Genomic DNA, 23,988 nt, shown 5'->3' with positions numbered 1-23,988 from the left:
CAGCCTCGGTGACCACGCAGGAGGCCCATGCAGGTCAGGAACACGGGGTCGCCAACAGCGCCCTGAGACACTATGCCGAGGTTGACACATACAGGCATTTGAAAACCCCCTGAGACAGATGTGTGGAATGTGTTGGTAAAGCATTTAAGAGAAAGGGGGAAGGGTAGAAGGAAAAAGGAATTAAAAAGAAAAATAAAGGGGATAATTACACTGAGCGTGACAACTGAGCACACGGAGTGGGTCAATTCACACGTATGCACAGACCGCCGGACACACTGCCAGGCCCATGGGGGACATCACCTGTCAGTCACACACTGACTGTCGCCGGCAACAGAAACTGGGAGGCGGCCACACGGGGCGGGAGAGGCGGCTGGGAGAGCTAGAACCTCAGCCAGAACATGTGTCAGTAGACAGCCTTTCAAACACATAAAGGCAAAGTACCACAGGTGCATTATTTGGAATCATCAAGGGAAATACCAGAATAAAAATGAAAGAGTTCAAAATGCCTGTTTCTGGGGAGTGGGAGCAGGGGGGCTACACAGTATTTCTTGATAAGCATTTCTAAGATTTGACTTTTTTAAAAGATTTACTTATTTATTTTTAGAGAGGGGAAGGGAAGGAGAAAGAGAGGGAGAGAAACATCAGTGTGTGGTTGCCTCTAACATGTCCTCCCACCCACTGGGGACCTGGCCCATAACCCAAGCATGTGCCCTGAGTGGGAATCAAACCCATGACCCTTTGGTTCACAGGCTGGCACTTAGGCCACTGAGCCACACCAGCCAGGGCTGATTTCACTTTTATGCCTTTTGAATATGTAACTATAATTCCATTTTTAATTAATTGAAAAATATAACACCTCAGGTGGCAGCAGCAGGCAGCAAGCAGCGCTCCTGAGGCTGGGAGGGGCAGGGGAAATGCATGATAGCTCCCAGCTCCCACGCAGGATTTCCCCTGCAGGGTGCCAGCACACTGAACACCTGCAGCAGCTCAGATGGCCCTGCCTCCCTACCTGCACTAGTCACAGCTCACCCAACCGCCCATACCCCAGCCCTGACCAGATCCCTAGGAGCTGGAGGCTTTGAAAGCAGCTACAGGGAGACAGCACCACCATGTGGAAACAACAGGAACAGCGGCTGGGCCTCACCAGGAGACAGGGTGCTTGGAGAACTCCCCCACCTGGGAATCAGAGCCTTCTCCCACCCATCCATTCAACAGTCACTCCCTGAGTGCCCACCACACACTGGGTGCTGGCCCTAGGGCTACAGAGATGCGTGATCCTCTCTTCAAGTATCCAAGACATTGCAGGGCCATGTACAGGCACAGTGAAGTGCACATGCTACAGCCGAGACCAGCATAGTGGCCGGAGTCCTCGGGGAGGGCTGGCCATGGCCTGTCTGGCACAGGAGCAGCCAGGCCCCGCACAACCTACTGCTGTGGTGAAACAGGTAGGTCACAGAAAGAAACTTCCCAGAATGTCAGAAAGTAAAATACAGCCAAGCAGAGCCCGAGGATGAGCTGCAATTGTGCCCTGCACACTGGGCAGAAGCTGGGGCATCCAGCCTAGCTGAGGAACAGCAGGGAGGCCAGCAGGGAGGAGCAGAGCAGGCCAGGGACAGGCAGGAGACAGCTGGCCACTGGGAAGTAGAGGCCATGTGGGAGGCCCTTCTAGGTCCCTCTCAGAATTGGGGTACACCTGGAGTTCAGGCGGGGGTGGGGTGATCTGAATGAACTTTTCAAAGACTGTTATATTGAGAAAAAGTTTAAGGGAGTCAACAGTGGGGAGAAAAGGGAGATTAGTTCCAATACTGTTGCTATAATGCAGATGAAAGATGATGGCCATAGTTGAGGTGGTAGAACTTACTTGAATTCCAGATAGACTTTGAAGTTAAAGCTAGAGATAAAAAGGGTTTGCTGGTGGCTGTGTGCCCAGCATGCGGGTAGAGAGGGGCTGAGAGTGACTATGAGGACTGGAGGCTGTGTATTTGGGGGACAATGGAGCTGAAATTTGCCAAGAACAGGAGGGGCAGGTTCTAGGCGGAAACGGGCAGGTTCAGGTCCCTGATGATCCCTGAAACTGGCAGCCTCCCGGGGCAAGCCCAGGAGTTTAGGAAAGGCCTCATTACAACCCAGAGATGGTACTTAAAGCTACCTGGATGGCATTACCAGCTGTCACCAGATAGAGGGCTCATTCCAAGGAGTATGCCATGAAGAATCTGAACATTTTAGCTGAGGGAGATAGAATGACCAGGATAAAATACCAAGAAGGAGCTGCCCATGAGGTCAGAGAAAAACAGGGAAATGGTGTCCTGGATGCCAAATGAGAAGACAGAGTCGAAGGGAAGAGAAGGATAATCGATCACAAATAAAATTGTACAGGTCAGAGATGGTGGGCACTGATCAGTTAAATTTATCACGTGGACATGGAGAGGTGGAACATGCTCCTCCTCTGGGCTCTAAGAGGGATGGGAGGAAAGGGGTGAGGGGCCCGTGACTGTGCACATGGGGAGAGTTGCTGAAAGAGGAGCCCACTAGGGAAATGAGTGGAGAGATGTTTCCACAGAAGAGAGAAACAACAACATGTTTATATGCAGTGGGGACGATCCAATGAAGAAAAGCTGATGACCCAGGGCCTAAGGTAGAGATGCTGAGCAAGCTCTTGAGGGGTAAGAGGAGAACTCCCTGTGCAAGTGGGGAACAGCGGGCGCATCTGCAGGAACAGGAGAAGCAGAGGAGAGGCGGAATGCTGCTGGGGGCGCCTACAATGTTTGCTCATGCATAGCTTCCCCGCTGGCAGCCAACTGCCATCCCTGCGAGGGCTGCTCAGACCCTCAGAGGGCTCAGTCATCTCTCTAATTTTGGCAGGACTGGCTGAAGGAGACCATCCTCGAAGCACATCCAATGCTTCCATCTGTGCAGCCCTCTTTGGGGGCATTCGAAGACCTCAGATGCCAGCTCGCAGTCTGCAGAGCACGGCCAGTGCAAGTGCAAGCAGAAAAGGAAGACGAACTACAGGGCTGGCCACAGCAAGTCCATCTCCGACACAGAGCCTTTGCAGGCCCAGAGCTTCGGGGCCCAACGCCGTACTGAAGGGAAAAGGACAGGCCTCAGAGCAACTCCACAGGTGGCGAGGCTGTCAGGGGAGCATGCACAGCCAGGCATAAGCGCTGCCTGCCCCACCTCCACGCAGGTACCTCCTTCGACGGTCCCCTTGCTCAGGCCTTCCTTGTTGTCTGAGGTCAAGAGCAGCTCCACAATCCCTCGGTCCTCAAAGGCCTATGGGGGGAAATGAGAATCATCAAAGCCCATCATTCCTTGAAGCTCCCGCTGGCTCACAGCTGCAAATGAGGCAGCAATTAAAGAGGAAGAAATTCAAACACAGCCTTTATCTCTCTGCCAAAAACAGAGAAACCCACCCTGTCTGTTTGACAAGGCTCCTGTCTGCAGTAAGTCCGGCCGCACAGCGGCAGGGCCGTCTGGCTCTGGCAAGGTGCCCCGTCTGGCTACTGTGCTGTTCCTAGGCACGACCCCCCAGAGGCCAGCTCAGCAAGGCCAGCTGCCATACATACTGTCACCTGGCAAGAGACCACAAAGACCCAAGAGTGGGTCAGGGCCTCAGGGACAGCCCACTCCTCCCCCTTTGCCCTCACCAGAACAAGCAGCCTGTCCCTTCCGCATGCCCAGCACAGAGGGTCCTGGTTGCTGCCACACCACAGTCATGCATCCGTGGTGCAGGGCACGTGTCCAGTAGAATGGTAAGCGCTTTTTGAAGGTTGTAAATTGAATGATGAAGTGGAAGGAACACACACTGTTCAGGGGTAATAACCAGTTTTTGCTCGAAACACCCACTAACACTGTGAAGCCTTCACAGTATCAGGGCTTTCTGCCAAGCACCTTCCCTACACAGACTGCCCCGGCAGTCTCATCACCAGCTCTGAGCAGCACAGGTGCGAGCCTCAGAGAAGTCAGACAAAGTGCTGCGGGCTCAGAGCTGATGAGCAAGTACAGACTGAACCCGGAGTCTGCCTGCCTTTAAACACTCTGGTCTGGGCTCTAGGCAACTTGGGATCAGAAAGCCCAGCCAGGGGGATCTGCCTATCATTTTGCTGCAGATGTTATACAAGACTGCTTATTCCAGCCCGATCCTCTTGGAAACAGGGGAGGCAGAAAGGCAACCCAATGGGTGAATAAAGCTCATGTCTGACCCCAGATCCTGGTAGGAAGGAGTAGAAGGGCCTCATTCTCAGGACAGCAGGGGCTGCAGGAGTGCAATCCACTAGGCGAGGTGAGATTTTTGTCAAACCCTGAAAAGCCCCTGCCTTCCAACTCATCCAGCCAGTCAGTCACTCAGTGACATTTCAAAAACTTTGCTTAGGTTCCCACCACATGTGTGCAGCATCGTGGGGATTGGGAGGCTGAAAACATGGACGGCAACTGTCTTTTATGGCTATAACAGTCCCCCACGACCTTCCATGGGCACTGAGTGACCACTCCCAGGGCACCAGCCATCTGCCAAGCGCAGGTCGGGGCCTCGTGCCTGTCATCCCACTGCTTCCACGGCAGCCTCAGAGAAAGGCATTCTTTTCCCCACTGTGCACACAACACAATAAAGCTCAGAAAGGGAAGGTGACTTGCCCAAGGTCCTCTATGCCAACGGGGTTCCCATGCCCACAATGCCCCAGGAAAACCTGCATGGCAGCTCAGGAGGCACCCTCCCAAGACCACCAGGATAACAGTCTGGGCTGCCGCTTCTCTCCACCCACCTGTCTCATGCGGGGGTGCCTCTCCCAGGCACCAGGAAGACAGAACTGAGCAGGAGAGGTCCCTGAGTGGCTGCCCTCTCCTCTCCTGCCCTCACTGGAGCTCTGCTCCTCTGCAGCTCAGTAATTCATTAACCACTGGCTAGAGATGCCCCAGCACCCAGAGACAGGCAGAAGGAAGAGATGAAGCAGGAGTTCCCCCATCCTGAACCCCAGCTGGGACCTTGCCAGCCAATTCACACACAGAGAGGAAGCTGGAGGCACAGTCTAACTAGGCAGGGGCTAGACCTGACCATCAGCACTGAGCACTTCCCTTTCCAGGGAAGGACTGCCACTTTTCCTTGCTCCCTATGCTGAAAGCATTCTGCATGTGAAGATGGGTGGGGAAGAATGAATGAGAACCTACAAGCTGATGTGCTCAAGCCTTGGTCTACCTGTCTGCAGGGACTAAAGTACTTTCCAGATGGAAAATGAATCTGCCTGTGATGGCAAAAGAGATGCTGTCCAGGATACCAAGAGCCAAGGCCAGGGCAGTCTTAATCTGATTGATTCAGAGGCCACTTAACATTTCCTTAGCTCACACTGTGGCCAAGCCTTCTAAGGACTCTAAAACCAATGCTGATGACTCCACCAAAGTCTTGCTGACTGACCAGTCTGCTTCAAGCAGTTCTGAGCCATGTGACCTCACACACAGCACAATTCAGCTAGGCCAATAACTTCATTAGTTCTACTCCACAGAAGAGGAAATGGAGGTTTAGAAACATTAAGGCATTTTTCAAGGTCTCAGCTACTAAGGGACAGAAACCAGAGTCGAATATTTGCCCATTCCTCTAGCCCTGCCCTGCCCCACTCTTGAGCAGCCACCTATGAAATCAGTGGTTCGCCACCCCACCCACGCAGTGAAATCAGATGTCGGAGTGCCAGATCGGCCCAGGGATTTTCTACAATTCTCAGATGACACCAACATGCCCGCAATGCTTCAGATGCTGGAACAAGAGCTGTCCCTCCAGGAGAACGTGTCTAACCATCGCCACTCAGGTGAGCCAATTCCTTTATTCGCAGGCCCTGCAATGCTACGGAGGCACTGCCAGCCCCTGTCAGTCTCAGCCAGTACAGGGGAATAAGTGGCAGCCCTACTGAAATGAACATATGGAGAAAGAACTCACTCGCTAATGAAAGGCACTGAGAGATGTGGCGTCAGTATGAGAAGAGTGGCGGTCCTCCTGCGACACCGTAGCCCACACTGCATTCTGGAGGGAGGACTGTAAAGAAATGTGTCAAGCTGGCACTTACTTTCTTGATGTAAGGCAGGTAGGCGGGGTCTTTGTTGTAGGAGCCATACTCATTCTCCACCTGCACAGCGATGATGGGTCCTCCGTGCTTGTACTGGGGAAACATGAGACACAATCAGATGCCGAGTCTGTACGGGGACTGTGCTGCCTACTTTTATTGTACTTATCACCAGTTAGTAGCAAAATACCCCATTTGCCAGCAAAAGTCTCAAAAGGTGTGGTGTGTTACAGAGTGAGGTCAGTAAGACAGTGGGAAGGTCCGGGACCGTGTTCCCCTGTGGAAGCATCATGTAAACAAAGCGCACTGTCCAGAACACCTCTGTGGGAGCTCTGGAAGCCTGCCAAATGTTTAAGCAAAGAAACACCTGATCCAGAAAAAGACATTTGAAATGGTATGGAATCACGTGGTGGTTTGCCTGCCCTTGCCCCGTCTCCCTGGTGTAGTGCAGCAGTCAGAAGAACAAATCCCAATCCTCAGTTCCCTTCCTCGAGATGAAAGATACAAAATGGAACTCGTTCACAATGTTCTAGGCTGTCTGTGGGCTGTCCAGTGGGCTAGGAGAGGTCTCATCAGACTTGGGGCTGAAGCAGGAAATGTTATCAAAGTCTGAACCTCAGGATGTGTCTTTCTTTAGAAACTGTTTCTAGAGATTCACAGGGGAGCCTCAGTACTCGTTAGCTCGTCCCCATGAGTGGCAAGCAAGGGTCGGGTGAGGAAGCATTTTCTCTTGTGGGGCAGCACCGTCATTCATACAAGTTCTACAAGTGCACTGAGCAGCGAGCAAGTGCTGAGTCTGGAAACACATTTTTCGGGTCAGAATGCGACAAGTACAGGTTTTACGAGTTCTGAAACTGACACGTACCAAAGGAAACTGACGAGTACCAAAGGTGTGACTGTCTTTTGTTCCTTTGAATGGGCCATGTTTCTGCTTCTTATACGTCTTGTGTTTTTCTGTTGTTGTTGAAAATGAGGCATTTGAATAAACAGCCCCACTCCCAGTCTTTGCAGATTTGAGGGGACCACCTTCACTATATTTAACAGGCTCCTAAGCCTTGAAATCAGTGTGGATGAGGGTTTTAACATCTTCTCAAACGGTTTCTGGGCATTTGTCCTGTCTGGATTCTATGTGGGGTGTATGAGTGTGTTTATTGCACCAGCCGCTTTTACGTGTCTTAATTTCCTAGGGTCTCACCCCAGCTTCTTGTGGCCTTAAATGTCCTATCATATTCCTCTGCCTTCACACCCCTGCTCCCAGGCACCCCTAAGTCTGCAGTCCCCCAGCAGTTCTCACATGCTGTGACCCACCACGGTCCTTAAAGAAACACATGTGCTGGGCTTACTGGACAAAAGTCTTTACACAACTGTCATAAATATGCTCAAGGAGCTAGAGAACATTGTGGACAAAGAAATAAGGAGAAAAATATATGAACAAAATGAGAGTATTCATAATGAGACAGAAGCAATAAAGAACTAAACAAATTCTGAAGCTAAAAAATAAAATACTGAAATTAAAAAATTCACCATAGGAGTTCAACATCAGATTCAAACCAGTAGAACCAAGAATGGGAAAACTTGAAGATGAGTCATTTTAAATGAGTAAGTATGAGAAGGAAAGAAAAAAAGAATAAAGGAAAGTGAACAGAGCCTCAGGGACTAATGCAACATCAGTAGGCAGACTGCTATGCTCATTGTCTTCTCCCCAGAAGGAGGAGAAATAGAGGGGGATAGAGATTTGAAGTAACAATAGCTGAAAATCTTCCAAACCTAAGGATGCATAGATACACAAATTCAAGAACCGTCGATGACTGTTAAGTAGCACTAACCCAGAGACCCACACCACAGCACACCACAATCAAATTATCAAAGGAAAAGGTGGAAAGAGATTCTTGAAAGAAACAAGAGAAAAGCAACTTGATGTGTACAAAGGATCCCCAGTGAAACCATCAATGGCTATCTCATCAGACACCTTGCAGGACAAAGGCAGTGGAAGGATATATTCAAAGTTCTCAAGGGGAAAAAAACTGAGAGTTCTGTAGGCAACAAAACTGTGCTTCCAAAATGAGGGAGGAATGAAGACATTCTCAGACAAATAAAAGCAGAAGTATTTTATTACCTCTAGACTTGCCTTACAAGAAATGCAACATGAAGTCTCTCAAACTGAAATAGAAGGACACTAAACAGTAACTTGAAGCCATATGAAAATATAAAGTTCTATGGTAGAAGTAAATATGTGAAAGATGTAAAAGCCAATATTATTATAATTTTAGTTTATAACTGCAATTCATATTTATTTACGGGAGTTTAAAGACAAATGCATAAGAATAATTACAAATCTGTAATAGTGGGCACACTATGAAAAGACTTACTCTGTGACATCAGTTAACAAAATGGGGCAGAGCTCTAAAGGAGCAGAGTTTTTGTTTGTGATTAAGTTAAACTGGTATAAACATAAGGCAGAATGTCATAAATTCTAGACACAGTACATGTCTACCAATGGGAACCACAAGGAAAATATCTATAGAATATACACAAAAGGAAACAAAAGGGAAATTAAAACTTGTCATTACAAATAATTAAATACAAAAAAAGGGTCAGCAATGGAGATGAGGAAGAAAAAGCTATAAGACATACAGAAAATAAATAACAAAATGGCAAAAGAAAGTGCTCACCTATCAGAGATTACTTTAAATGTAAATGGATTAAGTTCCCCAACCAAAAGACATAGATTTGTAGAATTAATAAGAAACTGTATTCAACTATATGCTGTCTACAAGACACTCACTTTAGATCTAAAGACACACGTAAGTTGAAAGTGAAAGGATGAAAAAAGATATTCTGTGTAAGTAGTAACCAAAAGAGAGCAGGGAGACTTTAGGTCAAAGACTATTAAAAAGAGACAACACAAGGTATTATATACATACATACATACATACATATGTAGTTATATAATTATAAAAATAACACAAGGGTCAATGTAAAAGATATAATGATTTTAAAACTATATGCACCAAACACCAGAGCTTCAGAGTATATAAAGCAAATATTAATAGAATCGAAGGGGAAAGAAGACAGCTATAGAATAATAGCAGGAGACTTCAACACCCCATTGTCGATAACAGGTCACTGACAGAAGATTCATGAGGAAATACAAGACTTGAACAACATATAGATCAGCTGGACCAAAAACAAACATATAAAACACTCCAGCCAACAACAGCACAACACACAGTTTTTTCAACTGACAGGGTGTATTCTCCAAGATAGGTCATATGTTGGGCCACAACACAAATTTTAATAAATTTTAAAAGACTGAAATCAGAAAAAGTGTATTTTCTAATTACTATATAATGGAACTAGATCCCAAAAGGAGGAAGAAAACTAAAAGAGTCACAGATGTGTGGAAACTAAACAACACACTCCTAAACACCAGTAGCTCAATGAAGAAATCATAAAAAAATTTAAAAATATCTTGAGACAAATGACAATGTAAAGACAACAAAACACACATGGGGTGCAGAGAAAGTAGTGCTAAGAGGGAAGGTTGTAACTGTAAACATATAAAAATACAATGGTCTCAAGTCAACAACCTAACTTTTCACCTTAAGGAAGTTGAAAAAGAGAAACAAATTAAACTCAAAGTACCAAAGGAGTAAGATAATACAAATCAGGGTAGAGATTAAAATAAAGAATAAAAAAAGAAAAATTAACAAAACCAAGAGCTGGTTCTTTGAAAAGATCAACAAAATTGACAAATCTTTAGTTAGATTAACTACGATTCAAATAACTAAAAATCAGAAAAAATAGATGTTATTGACAATTTTATAAGGATAAGTAGAATTATAAGAATATGAACAATGGTACACCAAAATATTGGATAACCTAGATGAAACAGACAAATTCTAGAAACATACAACATACCCAAACCGAATCATGAAGAATAAAAAACCTTAATAGATTTATAATGATTATAGAGATTCACACTGATGCTTCTCAAACTCTTCCAAAAAAAAAAATCTGAAAAACAGGGAATACTTCCAATTTATTCTGTGAGGGCAGTATTAACTAAAACCAGTACAGACCCTTCAAGAAAAGAAGAAAACTACGGACCAATATCCCTCATGAATACATATGCAAAAGTCTTCAACAAAATACTAGCAAACCAAACTCAATAGCATGTTAAAAAGATTATACACCATGAGCAATGCAAGGCTGGTTCAACAAAAATCAATGAAGCACATCATATTAACAAAGTGAAGGGAAAAAAAACACACAATCATCTCAATTGATGCAAATAAAGCATTTGACAAAACTCAACAACTTTCATAATAAAAAACATACAACAAATTAGAAATATATAAAACTATCTCAATATAATAAAGGCTATATATGAAAATCCTGAGGCTGGAAGATGGTGGCGAGGTAGGTGGGAGCAGAGCCCACTTTCCCCTGCACACGGGTGGAACACCTAGCCAACCTTCTGAGGAACACAGTGAACAGCCAATGGAATCCCAGCATATATGAAGGTTGGAGGTCAAAACTGTAGAGGACAATGAAAAAACAGACAGTAAGGAAAGTGCTTTGGGACAATAAGGTTTCTGGGTCCAGTGCAGGGATCAGGGCTGCTACAGCACTGGGCCCAGTGTGTACTGGGTCTGCCGCAGGATTCTTGGGAGAGAGCCAGGTCAACAGCTCCCTTCCCTGCCAAACGGAGGTTTGAGGTTTGAGCAGCACCGGGATGGACCTGGATGCTTGAAGTCACTGCGGGGGGGGGGGGGTGGATATGGACGAAGTGGCAAACATACAGGGGTAGTGTGCACTGTGGACACCGGCTCAGAAGAGTGTGCATGACAGACCCTGACGCAGATAGTCTGTGGTCTGGTTGGAAAGTTGGGCTGTGTGAGAGGCCAGACGCTTATTAAGAGTGCTAGGCTTGAGCAAGAGGATTTTATTCAAAAAAGGCTCTTGGACACTGTTTAGGCAACTCTCCCACAGTGGACACCCTGACTGGCCTGGCCATGCCCCCGCCCCCACTGAGTTAGGGGCCAGGGCAGCACCCCACCACTGTGTGGCCAGCTGGCTCGCTAAGAGGAAGGAGAAGGCGCCCCCCACAGAGAAGAGCAGCAGGGCTCAGGGAATTAGCAGTCCCCAGAAACACTTAACTTAGTGGGGGAGCTGAACTACTCCAAAGAGACTTTTGAGAGTGTCTAGCACCTAGGACAGCAAACAGAGAGAAGGTGGTGTGTGAGCTGCCCCTAACTAGTGCACCTCAAGGATGGCACAACTGGTGGATTGAAGGTGCTGGCCTGGTGCAGACGGGCAGTGGTGGCCTGGCAGTGAATGGAGCACTTGGGCTGGAGACTGGGCAACCGTGAAGATTTTGGCCCAGATCTGGACCCCATCCTCGCAAACCCACAGGAAGGGAGAAAAGCGAAGCTATTCCAGAGACCTTGCATGTTATTGTTTATTTGCATTATTATTTTTTCATTATTTTTACTTCTTTTATTTTATTAGTACTGAGGCAGGAGGTAGTCAGGAAGGAAGCTCCAGAGGCCCCGCAGGGCTGAGGTAGAAAACACCTATACATGACAAAGACCCCCTAAGACGGGTTGTTCCTGTTTTCTGGGATAACTCTGAATCATAGAATGCGCCTGCGCACTACCCCTGATTCATTATAATATCATTATAATGAAATAACATTGTGGGACTCCCTTTCTCCAGTAGCCAATCAAGAAAGTCATGGGAAACCACACATGCGCAGTAGCTTTGAAATCCAACTCCTTGTACCTGCGCAGGAAAAGCCCGCCAAAGACTAGCAGGGGGGCTTCTGCCCCCTATAAGAATAGAATCCCCCAGCCCACGTGCCCTTTTTTTTTTCCTCTGCTCAGAGCTGGCTCACTCCCGTGTCCTGTGGTATGTACTATCACTTAATAAACCTCCCCTCTTTCTTTATGCTATAAACTTTGTGTGTTCGGTTCAATTCTTTGTCCTCGATCACTAAGAACCTGGTTACCTGTGCACACCTGTGCACACCTGTGACAGTTTTTGGCGAGCCAGCCAGGAGAAGACACCGGAGTGGTAAGCCCCCTTTGCTGCTCTGACACCCGGGATGCCCTTTTCCGTTGTCACCTATTCTGTTTCGGTGACTCTGATGTTCCGTGATGGAAGGTCGGAGGCTAATTTGCGGGCACAGGTCGGGCAGTTAAAAGCCACAAGGGCGCCCGCCGCTTGAAGACTCCTGTGATAGGATAACTTGGATGCGGAGCAGGGGTTAGCCTTAGTCCCCGCCAGGTACAAGAAAATGTCCGCACAACGGTCAGGCACACTGTGGAAAGCACAAAACACTGCCCCACCCCGCGGCCACTCCCCCAGTAGGCATAGTCGGACCTTCCAAGCGGGATATCAGTCACCACCTCACCTGCACTGTGACTTCCTTTTGCATTCTTTTCATCAGGCCCACGGACAGTCTTTTATGCTTTTCCTCCCCAACTGACTTGTGATCTTTATACCTTCACTCACACCCCACTTGCCTTTTATGTATGAAGGGTTCCTGCTGTCTTTGTACTAAGATATCTACCTTGGGGTCATTGATAGGCTAGCGCTAAGTACAGTTGCAGGAATGAGCCACTCCCATCTTTGCCACGTGTATACTATCATTGTAAGCAGCAACATCGCTCAGAACTGCACAACAGGTGCCTGCTGGTTGCTGGTTACTAGAATGGCTGCATAGAGCCACTCTTACCTAATTAATTTAATTTGGAATTCTAAGGTGGTTTACTTGTTTCTATAAGGGTATTTTAATTTTCCCCTCTCAGTTCATTGTCCCTCCATGAGATCTGCCTCCAGTATGAAAGGTGGGGTTTTAGACATCGTTGAGGTCCCTTCTGGGAGATTTCAGACACAGGTACAATTTCTTAAAGCTCTGGAAAATTACATGGAATATTTAAGGGTCTTCTTTGTGATCTGGAAAAGAGTCATTTTATAATAAGATCATCTTGGTGCTCCTCTTAATGGTTTACAGGGCCAGAAATTATTTTTTTCTAGTAAGACACTTCCTTTGCCCCAGATCTTAAAGCTTACAGGAAAATGAGGGTCCCCGTAGATGAAGAATACAGAAATGGAAATGTACTAGGGCCACAAGGGTAGAGTCTGGGATTTTCAGGATTATAGGCAATTGCTCAAGAATGCAGGACTGGTTCCTTCCCAATAGTTAGAGACAAAAGTAGACTGTGGTGATTCTCTCAAGTCTTTTTCGATTTCTGTCGGCCGACACTCACTAGGATTTCTTTCGCCAGAGACGTCTGGTAGTTCGGTGGGATCCCAGGGGACGCCCTGTGGCCCACTAGGAAGCTCCTGAGGCAAGAAAAAGGGGGACGCCTCTCGATTGCAAGGGAGTATCTTTCTCACTAGAATCTCTTTCGCCAGAGACGTCTGGTAGTTCGGTGGGATCCCAGGGGACGCCCATGGCCCACTAGGAATCTCCTAAGGGCAGCAAAGAGAGGGATGCCTCTAGTCTGCAAAGGAGTATCTTTGTTTCTTTTCCTTCTCTCTTAGGATCACCGCAGTCGAGATGGGAACTACATCTTCCATCCCTTCCAAATCACCATTGGGTTGCATTCTTAGCAACTGGGATAAATTTGACCCAAAAAAATTTTAAAAAAGAAGAGATTAGTTTTCTTTTGTAACACTGTTTGGCCCCAGTATAAATTAGGGGGTGGAGAGATATGGCCTGAGAATGGGAGCACAAATTATAATACTATCCTACAACTAGATCTATTTTGCCGGAGGGAAGGCAAATGGTCTGAAGTTCCTTACGTGCAGGCGTTTATGGCTCTGTACCGAGATCCCTCGTTTTGCTCCAGCCCCACCCTGACAAAAGCTACAGGCCCAAGTGTTGATCAATTAGAAGATACCCTCCTTAGCTCCCCACCTGTCTCTCAAGGGAGATTAAGGGAACCCCAGAGTTCTGAAGTCTCTGCCCCTACCTTAGAGGGAGCGACCTCTCCACCACCTTATGCTATGGGTAACCTAAAGCCACCAGCTGAGGAAAAACCCAGCCCTGCAGGACATACTAGAAGTGGCGCTTCTTATCTCCCTACCACTCCTGCACTCCTACCCTTGAGGGAGGCAGCCGGCCCTGAAGGTGCTATAAGGGTACAAGTGCCATTCTCTATAACTGATTTACAACAATGTAAAGACAGGCTAGGGAGTTTTTCAGAGGACCCTTCACGTTTCACTAGTAATTTCCAGACTCTTACTCTAGCATTTAGTATGTCGTGGAGGGATTTGTACATAATTCTGACCACCTGCTGTTCCCCCAGACGAGAAACAGCGGATCTGGGAGGAGGCCCGTAAGTATGCAGATCAGCTGCATACCCAGAACCCTGGCACTAACCAGCCAGCTGCCCAAGCTGTCCCAGACCAGGAACCTAACTGGGAATACAATACTCAGGCAGGGATCCGGAGTAGGGATGCAATGATAGATTGCTTACTGGCAGGAATGTGAAACTGCATCAAGAAACCTGTGAATTATGAAAAGGTTAGGGAAATCTTTCAGGGCAAGGAAGAGAACCCAGCTCTCTTCAGAAACAGACTAGTAGGAGCCTTCCAAAAAATATACAAACTTGGACCCTTCATCCCCGGAGGGTCGAATCTTGATAGGACAGCATTTTTATAATTCAATCTGCCCCTGATATTCGCAGGAAGCTTCAGAAATTACAAATGGGCCCGCAGACCCCCTTAGATCAGCTCATGGATACAGCCTTTTCAGTCTTTAACAATAGGGATTTGGAGGAAAGAAAACAGTGAAAGAAGGAAAGGGAGAGGCAAGCAGAGCTCCTTGCACTAGCCTTTAGTAGTGCCATTGGCGGAAACCAGCCCCATCAGGGGAGCTCGGGGAGGCGGCAAAAGGATCAGACCTGTTATAAGTGCAAGCGCCCTGGACACTGGTCAAAGAACTGCACTCAGCCACCTCCGAGGCCCTGTCCTCTATGCAAGAACTTCAGTTCTGATCCCTGGCACTGGAAGGTAGACTGCCCCCGTTCCCATAGTGGAAAGGGGTCATCTCCCAAGGCCATGGCTACTCTTGAGGACTGAAGGTGCCCAGGGAACAGGTCGGCCCCAGGGAATACTCATATTCCCATCTCTACCGAGGAGCCCCGGGTAACTCTAGATGTGGCAGGTAAGAAAATCGACTTTCTTGTTGATACAGGGGCCACTTACTCTGTCCTTAACTCTTACTCTGGACCTCTTTCCTCCAAATCAGTTAAGGTAATGGGGGTCGAAGGAAATCCTAAGGCATATTTTTATACATTCCCTATCACTTGCCAATTTGAGAGTCAAATATTCAAGCACTCCTTTTTAATTGTTCCTCAGTGCCCTATTCCTCTGTTAGGCCAGGACCTTTTAGCTCAGATGGGAACCATCTTGTTGTTCCCTGAAGTGCCATTTGAGTTAAGTAAGGTGATGATAATCAGTAGTGTTCAAAATCAGGAAGAAATCCCAAGTTCAGTTCTGCATGCAGTAAACCCACTAGTTTGGGAGTCAGGGATTCCTGGAAGAGCAAAGACTGCATTACTGGTTAAAATCCAGTTAAAATGAAAATGTCTTTGTTGTTTCTATTAACCATTCTCTACTCGCCTGCACCCTGTATAACGGAATGGGATGAAAATTTTCTAGTGAATGCTTCTCGAACCTTAGCAGCAGGAGAAAACCTGGCCCAATGTTGGATATGTCATCCTAACCCGGAAACTCCTTCCAGATATAATACTCATAAAAGCCTACCCAATAGCTAATGAATCCTTAATCAGTGCTTTGAATTCCTCTGCCAATTACACACGTTCCTCTTTTTCTTTAAGAGTCACATGGGAGTGAAATCCTCCTTTGTGTTTCCGTATGACCCCACTAGGATTAAAGCCATTTAATTACTCCAGCACCTCTCTTAAGTGCGACAGTATGATGGGATGTACCCCATGTTATAATAATACTCATACAAGGGCCATTGACCCATTTAAAGCCCTGGCTTCTCTTTCAAGTTCCAGCTTTCTAGAGAATCTTTCTGAGGAAGAAATTTTCAAACCTTTAAATTGGTCACATATAGTATGCTACCCGAATTATGATTCTAACTGTATTCCTAATAGTACCCATTGTTGCTTTGACAAAACTCACAATGCAGATATAAACGATACTTCTAAATGTGTTACTTGGAAATTAAACCAATCTCTTCAAGGAGTATTAGCAAAATTTCTACCACCTCCTGCAGGGGGGAAAGATCAAGGAAATAACTTAGGCCCTTTTAAGGACTGCCTTTCCCCCCTTGCCATATGCCCTCCTTAACAAATATAACTCCACTAATGCCACAGTTATTGCAGCACCCCCGGGGCTTGTCTGGCTATGTGGGACTCCCAATAACTGGCTAACGGATCATTCAGAACTTCAAGAAGCTATTGCTTATACTCATCTCAGCAACTCTAAACATGGGGGGTGACTGTACCTTAGGGACCTTGGCACCCCAAGACCTTACCGTTATAAATATAACCATGGGTCCTGGGAGTCCATCTCTCAGCAGAAAAAAAATGAGCTTTTGGTCTAGTAGTGGCTGGAGCTGCTGCCACTATAGCCGCTGCAGCCCCCTGGGGAGGCTTCGCCTATCATGAGGCCACTCTAAGGGAACTCACTAAGATTATAGAAGAAATCTCCAAAGATACTGCTGGTACTCTAGCTGGACTCTCAAGATCAGTAGACTCATTGGCAAATGTCATGGATAACCGCCTTGCCCTTGACTATCTTCTAGCAGAACAAGGAGGGGTATGTGCTGTTATCAATAAAACCTGCTGCACCTATGTAAATAACTCTGGAATGATCAAAACTAACATAAAGAAAATTTATGAACAGGCAGAATGGCTACATAAGTATAATCAACGGGGCCAAGGGATTAAGGAAGCCCTGACCTCCTGGTTCCCTGGCTTAACATGGTTATTACCCTTCTTAGGGCCCTTAATAACACTGCTGGTTTTACTACTTTTAGGACCTTATTTAATTTACTTGTTAAATTTGTTTCTTCTAGACTTAAGCAGTTCCACGTCAAACTGATGACGCTCCAAGGTTTCCAACCAATCCCTGAGAACGATGTCGAAGCTGACCAACATACAGCATCTGCGGCGGCCTCAGGAATTCCTCTTCAACCCCTACCTAGATAGAATAGGGTGAGAGTTCCGTGGTTCTCAATAGGCAGGGTCTACTGTCCAATCTAAGCCTGAAGCAGCTATGGAAGACGGATCTTCATCCTTCAACAACCCCAAAAAGATTTTTGAGAACCATGTCTCTCAGGGGGAAGTTGAGGCAGGAGGTAGTCAGGAAGGAAGCTCCAGAGGCCCCGCAGGGCTGAGGTAGAAAACACCTATACATGACAAAGACCCCCTAAGACGGGTTGTTCCTGTTTTCTGGGATAACTCTGAATCATAGAATGCGCCTGCGCACTACCCCCTGATTCATTATAATATCATTATAATGAAATAACATTGTGGGACTCCCTTTCTCCAGTAGCCAATCAAGAAAGTCATGGGAAACCACACATGCGCAGTAGCTTTGAAATCCAACTCCTTGTACCTGCGCAGGAAAAGCCCGCCAAAGACTAGCAGGGGGGCTTCTGCCCCCTATAAGAATAGAATCCCCCCAGCCCACGTGCCCTTTTTTTTTTCCTCTGCTCAGAGCTGGCTCACTCCCGTGTCCTGTGGTATGTACTATCACTTAATAAACCTCCCCTCTTTCTTTATGCTATAAACTTTGTGTGTTCGGTTCAATTCTTTGTCCTCGATCACTAAGAACCTGGTTACTTGTGCACACCTGTGCACACCTGTGACAGTACTTTTATTTTCTTATTTCCCTTCTTTCGGTTTAGTTTTCTTCATTTTATTTGTTTGTTTAATTGCATTGTTTGACCAGTTTTCCTTGTTCTCTCTTTCATAGTATATTTTAATTTTCCTTCTTTCATTTTACTTGTATTCCAATATCATATTACTCTAGGTCGTGTACTACTCTACTACTCATACTACTCTAGGTCTACTCTTGTTATTCAGATCATATAATTCCTGTCATATCACTGTTGTTCCAGTATTATTGTAAATAATTGTTGTTCCACATAATTGTAAATAGTACACAGCACCCCTCCCTGATCTTAGCCCATCTCACTGTCTTCTGGAACTTTATTACTGTTGTTGTTAACTCTATTCTCTGTCACACTATGCCTATTTTTTGTCCTTTACTCTAACTATATCTCATCATCTGATCTCCCACAAGCTCTCCATTTTCTGGATTCAACTCATAAGCCTTCTCCCTTCTAACAAGAGTCTTATCTCTTTTCTACCCTTTCTAAAAAATGGTTAGTTGGGTGAAGTATCATGGTTAGCACTATACTTATCCAAAGGATCTCCTATCTCTTCTCAATGTGTTGGTACTTTAAATCCCATAGAACACACTCCTGCTGTCTTAAACCATTTGCCTTCCCCCTCCAAGTGATCACATAAAAGAGCAGGTGGGAGCTGTAAACACCAATATACCTGCTGGAAGAGAAAAACCACCAACAAAGGTACCCCAAACAGATAATAAAGAAAGACGGGAGAGGCTTGAGTGAAAACCACATTAACCACCAACCAGGACCAATATGGAATTACAACTAAACGGTAGAGAAATTATCTAGAACAAACAACTGAACAACAGCAAGAGAGAAGCCTCATAACCTCATACTGACAGGAAAAACAGTTTCGACACAACCTGTCCACACCTGCACAACAACATACAATATATGGTGGGTGGAGTGACCCTCAATTAGCCAGCTGGAGGGAAAGACCCACCAAAGAAAGACCCAACAACAATCAAAACCCAAATACATTCAGAGTGCCAACATAAATGGCATCCCAAGAGCAGCAAGTTCAGGAGATCAAGGAGACTGCACCACTTAATCTCACAGGTTTCCTACCAAAGAAGATCATACCACAAACTCAGAAAGTCAGAACAGATCAATTTAAGAAGCAGAGGCTAATAAGAAGAGTCTCACAAACAATGGGAAGACAAAGAAACAAACCCCAAATGAAAGGAAAGGAGGAAGCCTCATAAAGAATCTTAAATAAATAGAGGCAAGTTAACCATCAGACACTGAGTTCAAAACAATGGTTATAAGGAAGCCCAATGAGCTCACTGAGAATTACCAAAAACTACAGGGAAACTATGATGAACTCATTGCAAATGACATCAAATTGAAAAAGGAAATACAAGCTATCAGTAAGGGCCAAGAAGAAATGAAGAATACAATTTCTGAACTGAAGAACAAAGTAGAAGGAATCAAAACCAGGCTAGATGAAGCAAAGGATTCAATCAGCGAGCTGAAGGAAGGACAAGGAAGAAAAAAACTCCCAGAAAGACCAAGAAAAGGAAAAAGACTCAGAAAGACCAAAGTGAGACTGAACCAAAGTTCAGTGAACTGCAGGACAACATGAAATGTAATAATATCCATATAATAGGAATACCAGAAGGAGAAGAAGAGCAACAGATAGAAAACCTGTTTGAAAAAGTAATGATGGAAAACTCCCTAATTTGATGAGAGAAAAAGTCACTCAAATCTAGGAAATACAGAGTCCCAAACAAGAGGAACCCAAAGACGCCCACTTCAAGACACATCATAGTTAAAGTGGCAAAATACCAAGACAAAGAGAGAATCTTAAAAGCAGCAAGGGAGAAACAGGAAGTAACATACAAGGGAGCCCTGATAAGAATAGCAGCGGGCTTCTCAATGGAAACACTCCAAGTCAGAAGGGAATGTCAAGAATTATTCCAAATAATGAACAGCAGAGGCCTGCAACCAAGACCACTCTATTCATCAAGGCTCTCAATTAAAATGGAAGGTAAAATAAGTAATTTCCCAGACAAAATAAGGCTCAAAGAATACACCTCCACCAAACCAGCTCTACAAGACATGCTAAAGGGACTGCATTAAGGAAAAGAAGGAAGAGAGAGAGAGAGAGAGGAACACAGGTACAAAAATGGCAATGAATAAGTACCTATCAATAATAACCTTAAATGTAAATGGATTAAATGCTCCAATCATAAGACATAGAATAGCTGAATGGATAAGAAAGCATGAACCACACATATGCTGCCTACAAGAGATCCAACTCAGAACAAAAGACCTACACAGGCTGAAAGTGAAAGGTGGGGGGAAAAATTCCAAAATAATAGACTGGAAAAAAAACCAGGGTAGCAATACTCATATTAGACAAAATAGACTTCAAAACAAGGGCCATAAAAAGTGACCATAAAAAGGTCACTACATAATACTCAAGGGAAGAACTGATCAAGAAAACATAAACATTGTAAATATATATGCATCCAACATAGGAGCACTCATATATATAAGGAAAATCTTGGAGGACTTCAAGAAAGATGTTGACAGCAACACAATTATAGTACAGGATTTTAACACACCACTGTCAAAAATGGACAGATCTTTCAAACAAAATATCAACAAAGATATTGTGACACTGAACAATGCCCTGGATCAAATGAACTTAACTGATATATATAGAACCTTTCATCCCAAAGAAGCAAAATACACATTCTTTTCAAATGCACATGGAACATTTTCAGAGATAGACCACATAATAGGACACAAAACAAGCCTCAACAAATTCAAGAGAATTGAAATTATACCAAGCATTTCCTCTGACTACAAGGGACTGAAACTAGAAACCAACTTCAAGGATAAAACTAAAAAACACTCAAACTCATGGAGATTGAATAGCACGCTATTCAACAATGAATGGGTTAAGAATGAGATCAAGGAAAAAATCAAAAAGTTTCTAGAAACAAATGAAAATGAACTCACAACAATCCAAAATTTATGGGACACAGTGAAGGCAGTCCTGAGAGGGAAGTTCATAGTAATACAGGCCTACCTAGAAAACATGGAAACATTTCAAACAAACAACCTAACCCTATACCTATAAGAATTGGAGGAGGAACAACAAAGACAGCCCAGAGGAAATAGAAGGAAAAAAACCGTATCAGAGCAGAATTAAATGGCATAGAGACTAAAAGCACATTCTAAGGATCAATAAATCCAGAAGCTGGTTCCTTGAAAAGATAAATAAAATCAACAAGCCTTTAAGCAGACTCATCAAGAAAAAAGAGAGAGGACCCAAATAAACACAATCAGAAATGAAAGAGGAGAGATTACAACAGATACCACAGAAATACAAAGGATTGTAAGAAATTACTATGAAGAACTGTATTCCAAGAAACTTGAAAACCTAAGAGAAACGGACAAATTTCTAGAAAAATATAATCTTCTAAAACTCAATGAAGAAGAAGCAGAAAGCCTGAACAGACCAATAACAACAGATGAAATTGAAGCAGTAATCAAAAAACTCCCAACACACAAAAGCCCTGGACTGGATGGTTTCACAGGTGAATTTTACAAACCATTTAAGGAAGAGCTAACTCCTATCCTTCACAGAATATTCTAAAAAGTCCAAGAAGATGAAAGACTCCCAAACTATTTTTATGAAACCAACATCATCCTAATCCCAAAACCAGATAAAGACACAACAAAGAAAGAAAACTACAGGCCAATAAGGCTGATGAACATAGATGCTAAAATCTTCAACAATATATTGACAAACCATATCTAGCAATACATTAAAAAGATCATACGCCATGATCAGCTAGGGTTCATCCCAGGGATGCAAGGATGGTACAATAGTCGCAAATCAATAAATGTAATACATCACATAAAAAAAAGGAAAGACAAAAATCACATGATTACATAAATAGATGCAGAAAAAGCATTTGATAAGGCACAGCACCCATTTATGATAAAAACACTCAGCAAAGTGAGAATAGAGGGAGCATTTCTCAACATAATAAAGGCCATATACAAGAGACCTACAGTCAACATCATACTCAATGGGCAAAAACTAAAAGTTTTCTCACTAAGATCAGGAACAAGACAAGGATGTCCACTTTCACCAGTCCTATTCAACATAATATTAGAAGCCACAGCAATCAGACAAGAAAACAAAATAAACATACAAATTGGAAAGGAGGAAGTAAAACTTGTCATTGTTTGCAGATGACATGACAATGTACCTAGAAAATCCTGTAGACTCAACCAAAAAACTACTTGACCTAATAAGTGAATTTCCTAAAACAGCAGGATACAAATATTCAGAAATCAAAGGCATTTTCGTATCCCAACAAAGAAATATCAGAAACAGAAATTAGGAAAAATCCCATTTGATATAGCAACAAGAAAAATAAAGCACCTAGGAATAAACCTAACCAAGGAGGTAAAAGACCTGTACTCAGAAAACTATACAACACTGAAGAAAGAAATTAAGGAAGCCACAAATAAATGGAAGCATGTACCATGCTCATAGATTGGAAGAATTAACATCATCAAAATGGCCATACTACACAAAGTGATTTACAGATTCAATGCAATCCCTGATAAAGTACCAATGACATATTTCACAGATATAGAACAAACATTTCAGAAATTTATATGGAATCATAAATGACCCCGAATAGTTGCAGCAATTTTGAGAAAGAAGAACAAAGCAGGAGTGATCACAATACCTAATATCAAACTGTATTACAAGGCCACTGTAATCAAAACAGCCTGGTACTAACAAGATCAGACACACAGATCAATGGAACAGAATAGAGAGTCCAGAAATAAACCCAAATCTTTATGGTCAATTAATATTTGACAAAGGGGGCAGAAGCACAAAGTGGAGTAAAAATAGCCTTGTTAACAAATGATGTTGGGAGATCTGGACAGCTACATGCAAAAAAATGAAACTCGATCACCAACTTAACGCCATACACAAAAGTAAATTCAAGGTGGATAAAAGACTTAAATATAAGTAATGACACCATAAAACTCCTAGAGGGAAACTTTCAGATATTCCATGCAACAATATTTTCACCAATATGTCCCCTAGAGCAAGGGACATAAAGGAAAAAATAAACAAATGGGATCTCACCAAAATAAAAAGCTTCTGTATGTCTAAAGAAAACATCATTAAAATGAAAAGAGAACCAACTATATGGGAAAACATATTTGCCAATGATACCTTGAACAACAGTTCGATCTCTAAAATAGATAAAGAACTCACATGACTCTACTCCAGGAAGACAAACAACTCAACTAAAAAATGCGTAAAGGACATGAACAGACACTTCTCCAAAGAGGACACACAGAGGTCCCAGAGATATATGAAAGGATGTTCAGCATCACTAGCCATCAGACAGATGCAAATTAAAACCACAATAAGATACCACTTCACACCAGTCAGAATGGCCATCATAAACAAATCAACAAACAAGTGTTAATGAAGATGTGGAGAGAATGGAACCCTAGTACACTCTTGGTGGGAATGCAGACTGGTAAAGCCACTGTAGAAAAGAGTATGGAATTTCCTCAGACACGACATGTAAACCAATGGGCAAAAAGACAGACATGAAAACTGATGGGCATAAAGACAGACGTGTAAACCAACGGGACAGAATAGAGGTCGACCTAAAGTCTCAAATGTATGGTTGAAGGATTTCTGACATTGGTGACAAGATCATCTTTTCAACAAATGGTAGTTGAGAAAACTGGATATCTACACACAAAAATAAAGTTGGACCACTCCTTATACCATATGTAAAAATTAACTCATAGTATATCATAAACCTAACCATAAGAGCTAACGCTGTAAAACTCTCAGAAACACTGTGACATTGGATTTGGCAATGATTTCCTGGACATGGCAACTAAAAAAGATTTGTTAAACTCAATAAAAATGTAAAATTTTTATGCATTAAAAGACACAATCAATAAGAGTAAAAAGGCAACCCTTGAAATGGGAGAAAGTATGTGCAGATCACCTACCTGATACAA

General features: G+C 44.1%; 1 protein-coding gene across 5 annotated transcripts in view; it reads right to left on the bottom strand.

Annotated features, from left to right (window-relative positions):
• The window catches only part of GLB1L2 (galactosidase beta 1 like 2), a 64,642-nt gene that overhangs the window by 21,087 nt on the left and 19,567 nt on the right, over positions 1–23,988 (bottom strand). For all 5 annotated transcript variants that reach the window (XM_045860230.1, XM_045860229.1, XM_045860233.1 and 2 more), the window contains 2 exons: positions 6,051–6,143; positions 3,192–3,273 (listed from right to left, as the gene is read on the bottom strand). In XM_045860230.1, the coding sequence (XP_045716186.1) occupies positions 3,192–3,273; positions 6,051–6,143 (175 nt within the window). The remainder of the gene's footprint in view (positions 1–3,191; positions 3,274–6,050; positions 6,144–23,988) is intronic.

The sequence above is a fragment of the Phyllostomus hastatus genome, unplaced genomic scaffold, assembly GCF_019186645.2.
Source record: "Phyllostomus hastatus isolate PE091 unplaced genomic scaffold, TTU_PhHast_1.1 phas_scaffold_193, whole genome shotgun sequence".
NCBI classification, from domain to species: Eukaryota; Metazoa; Chordata; class Mammalia; order Chiroptera; family Phyllostomidae; genus Phyllostomus; species Phyllostomus hastatus.
This window is presented reverse-complemented; position numbering and strand designations above follow the sequence as displayed.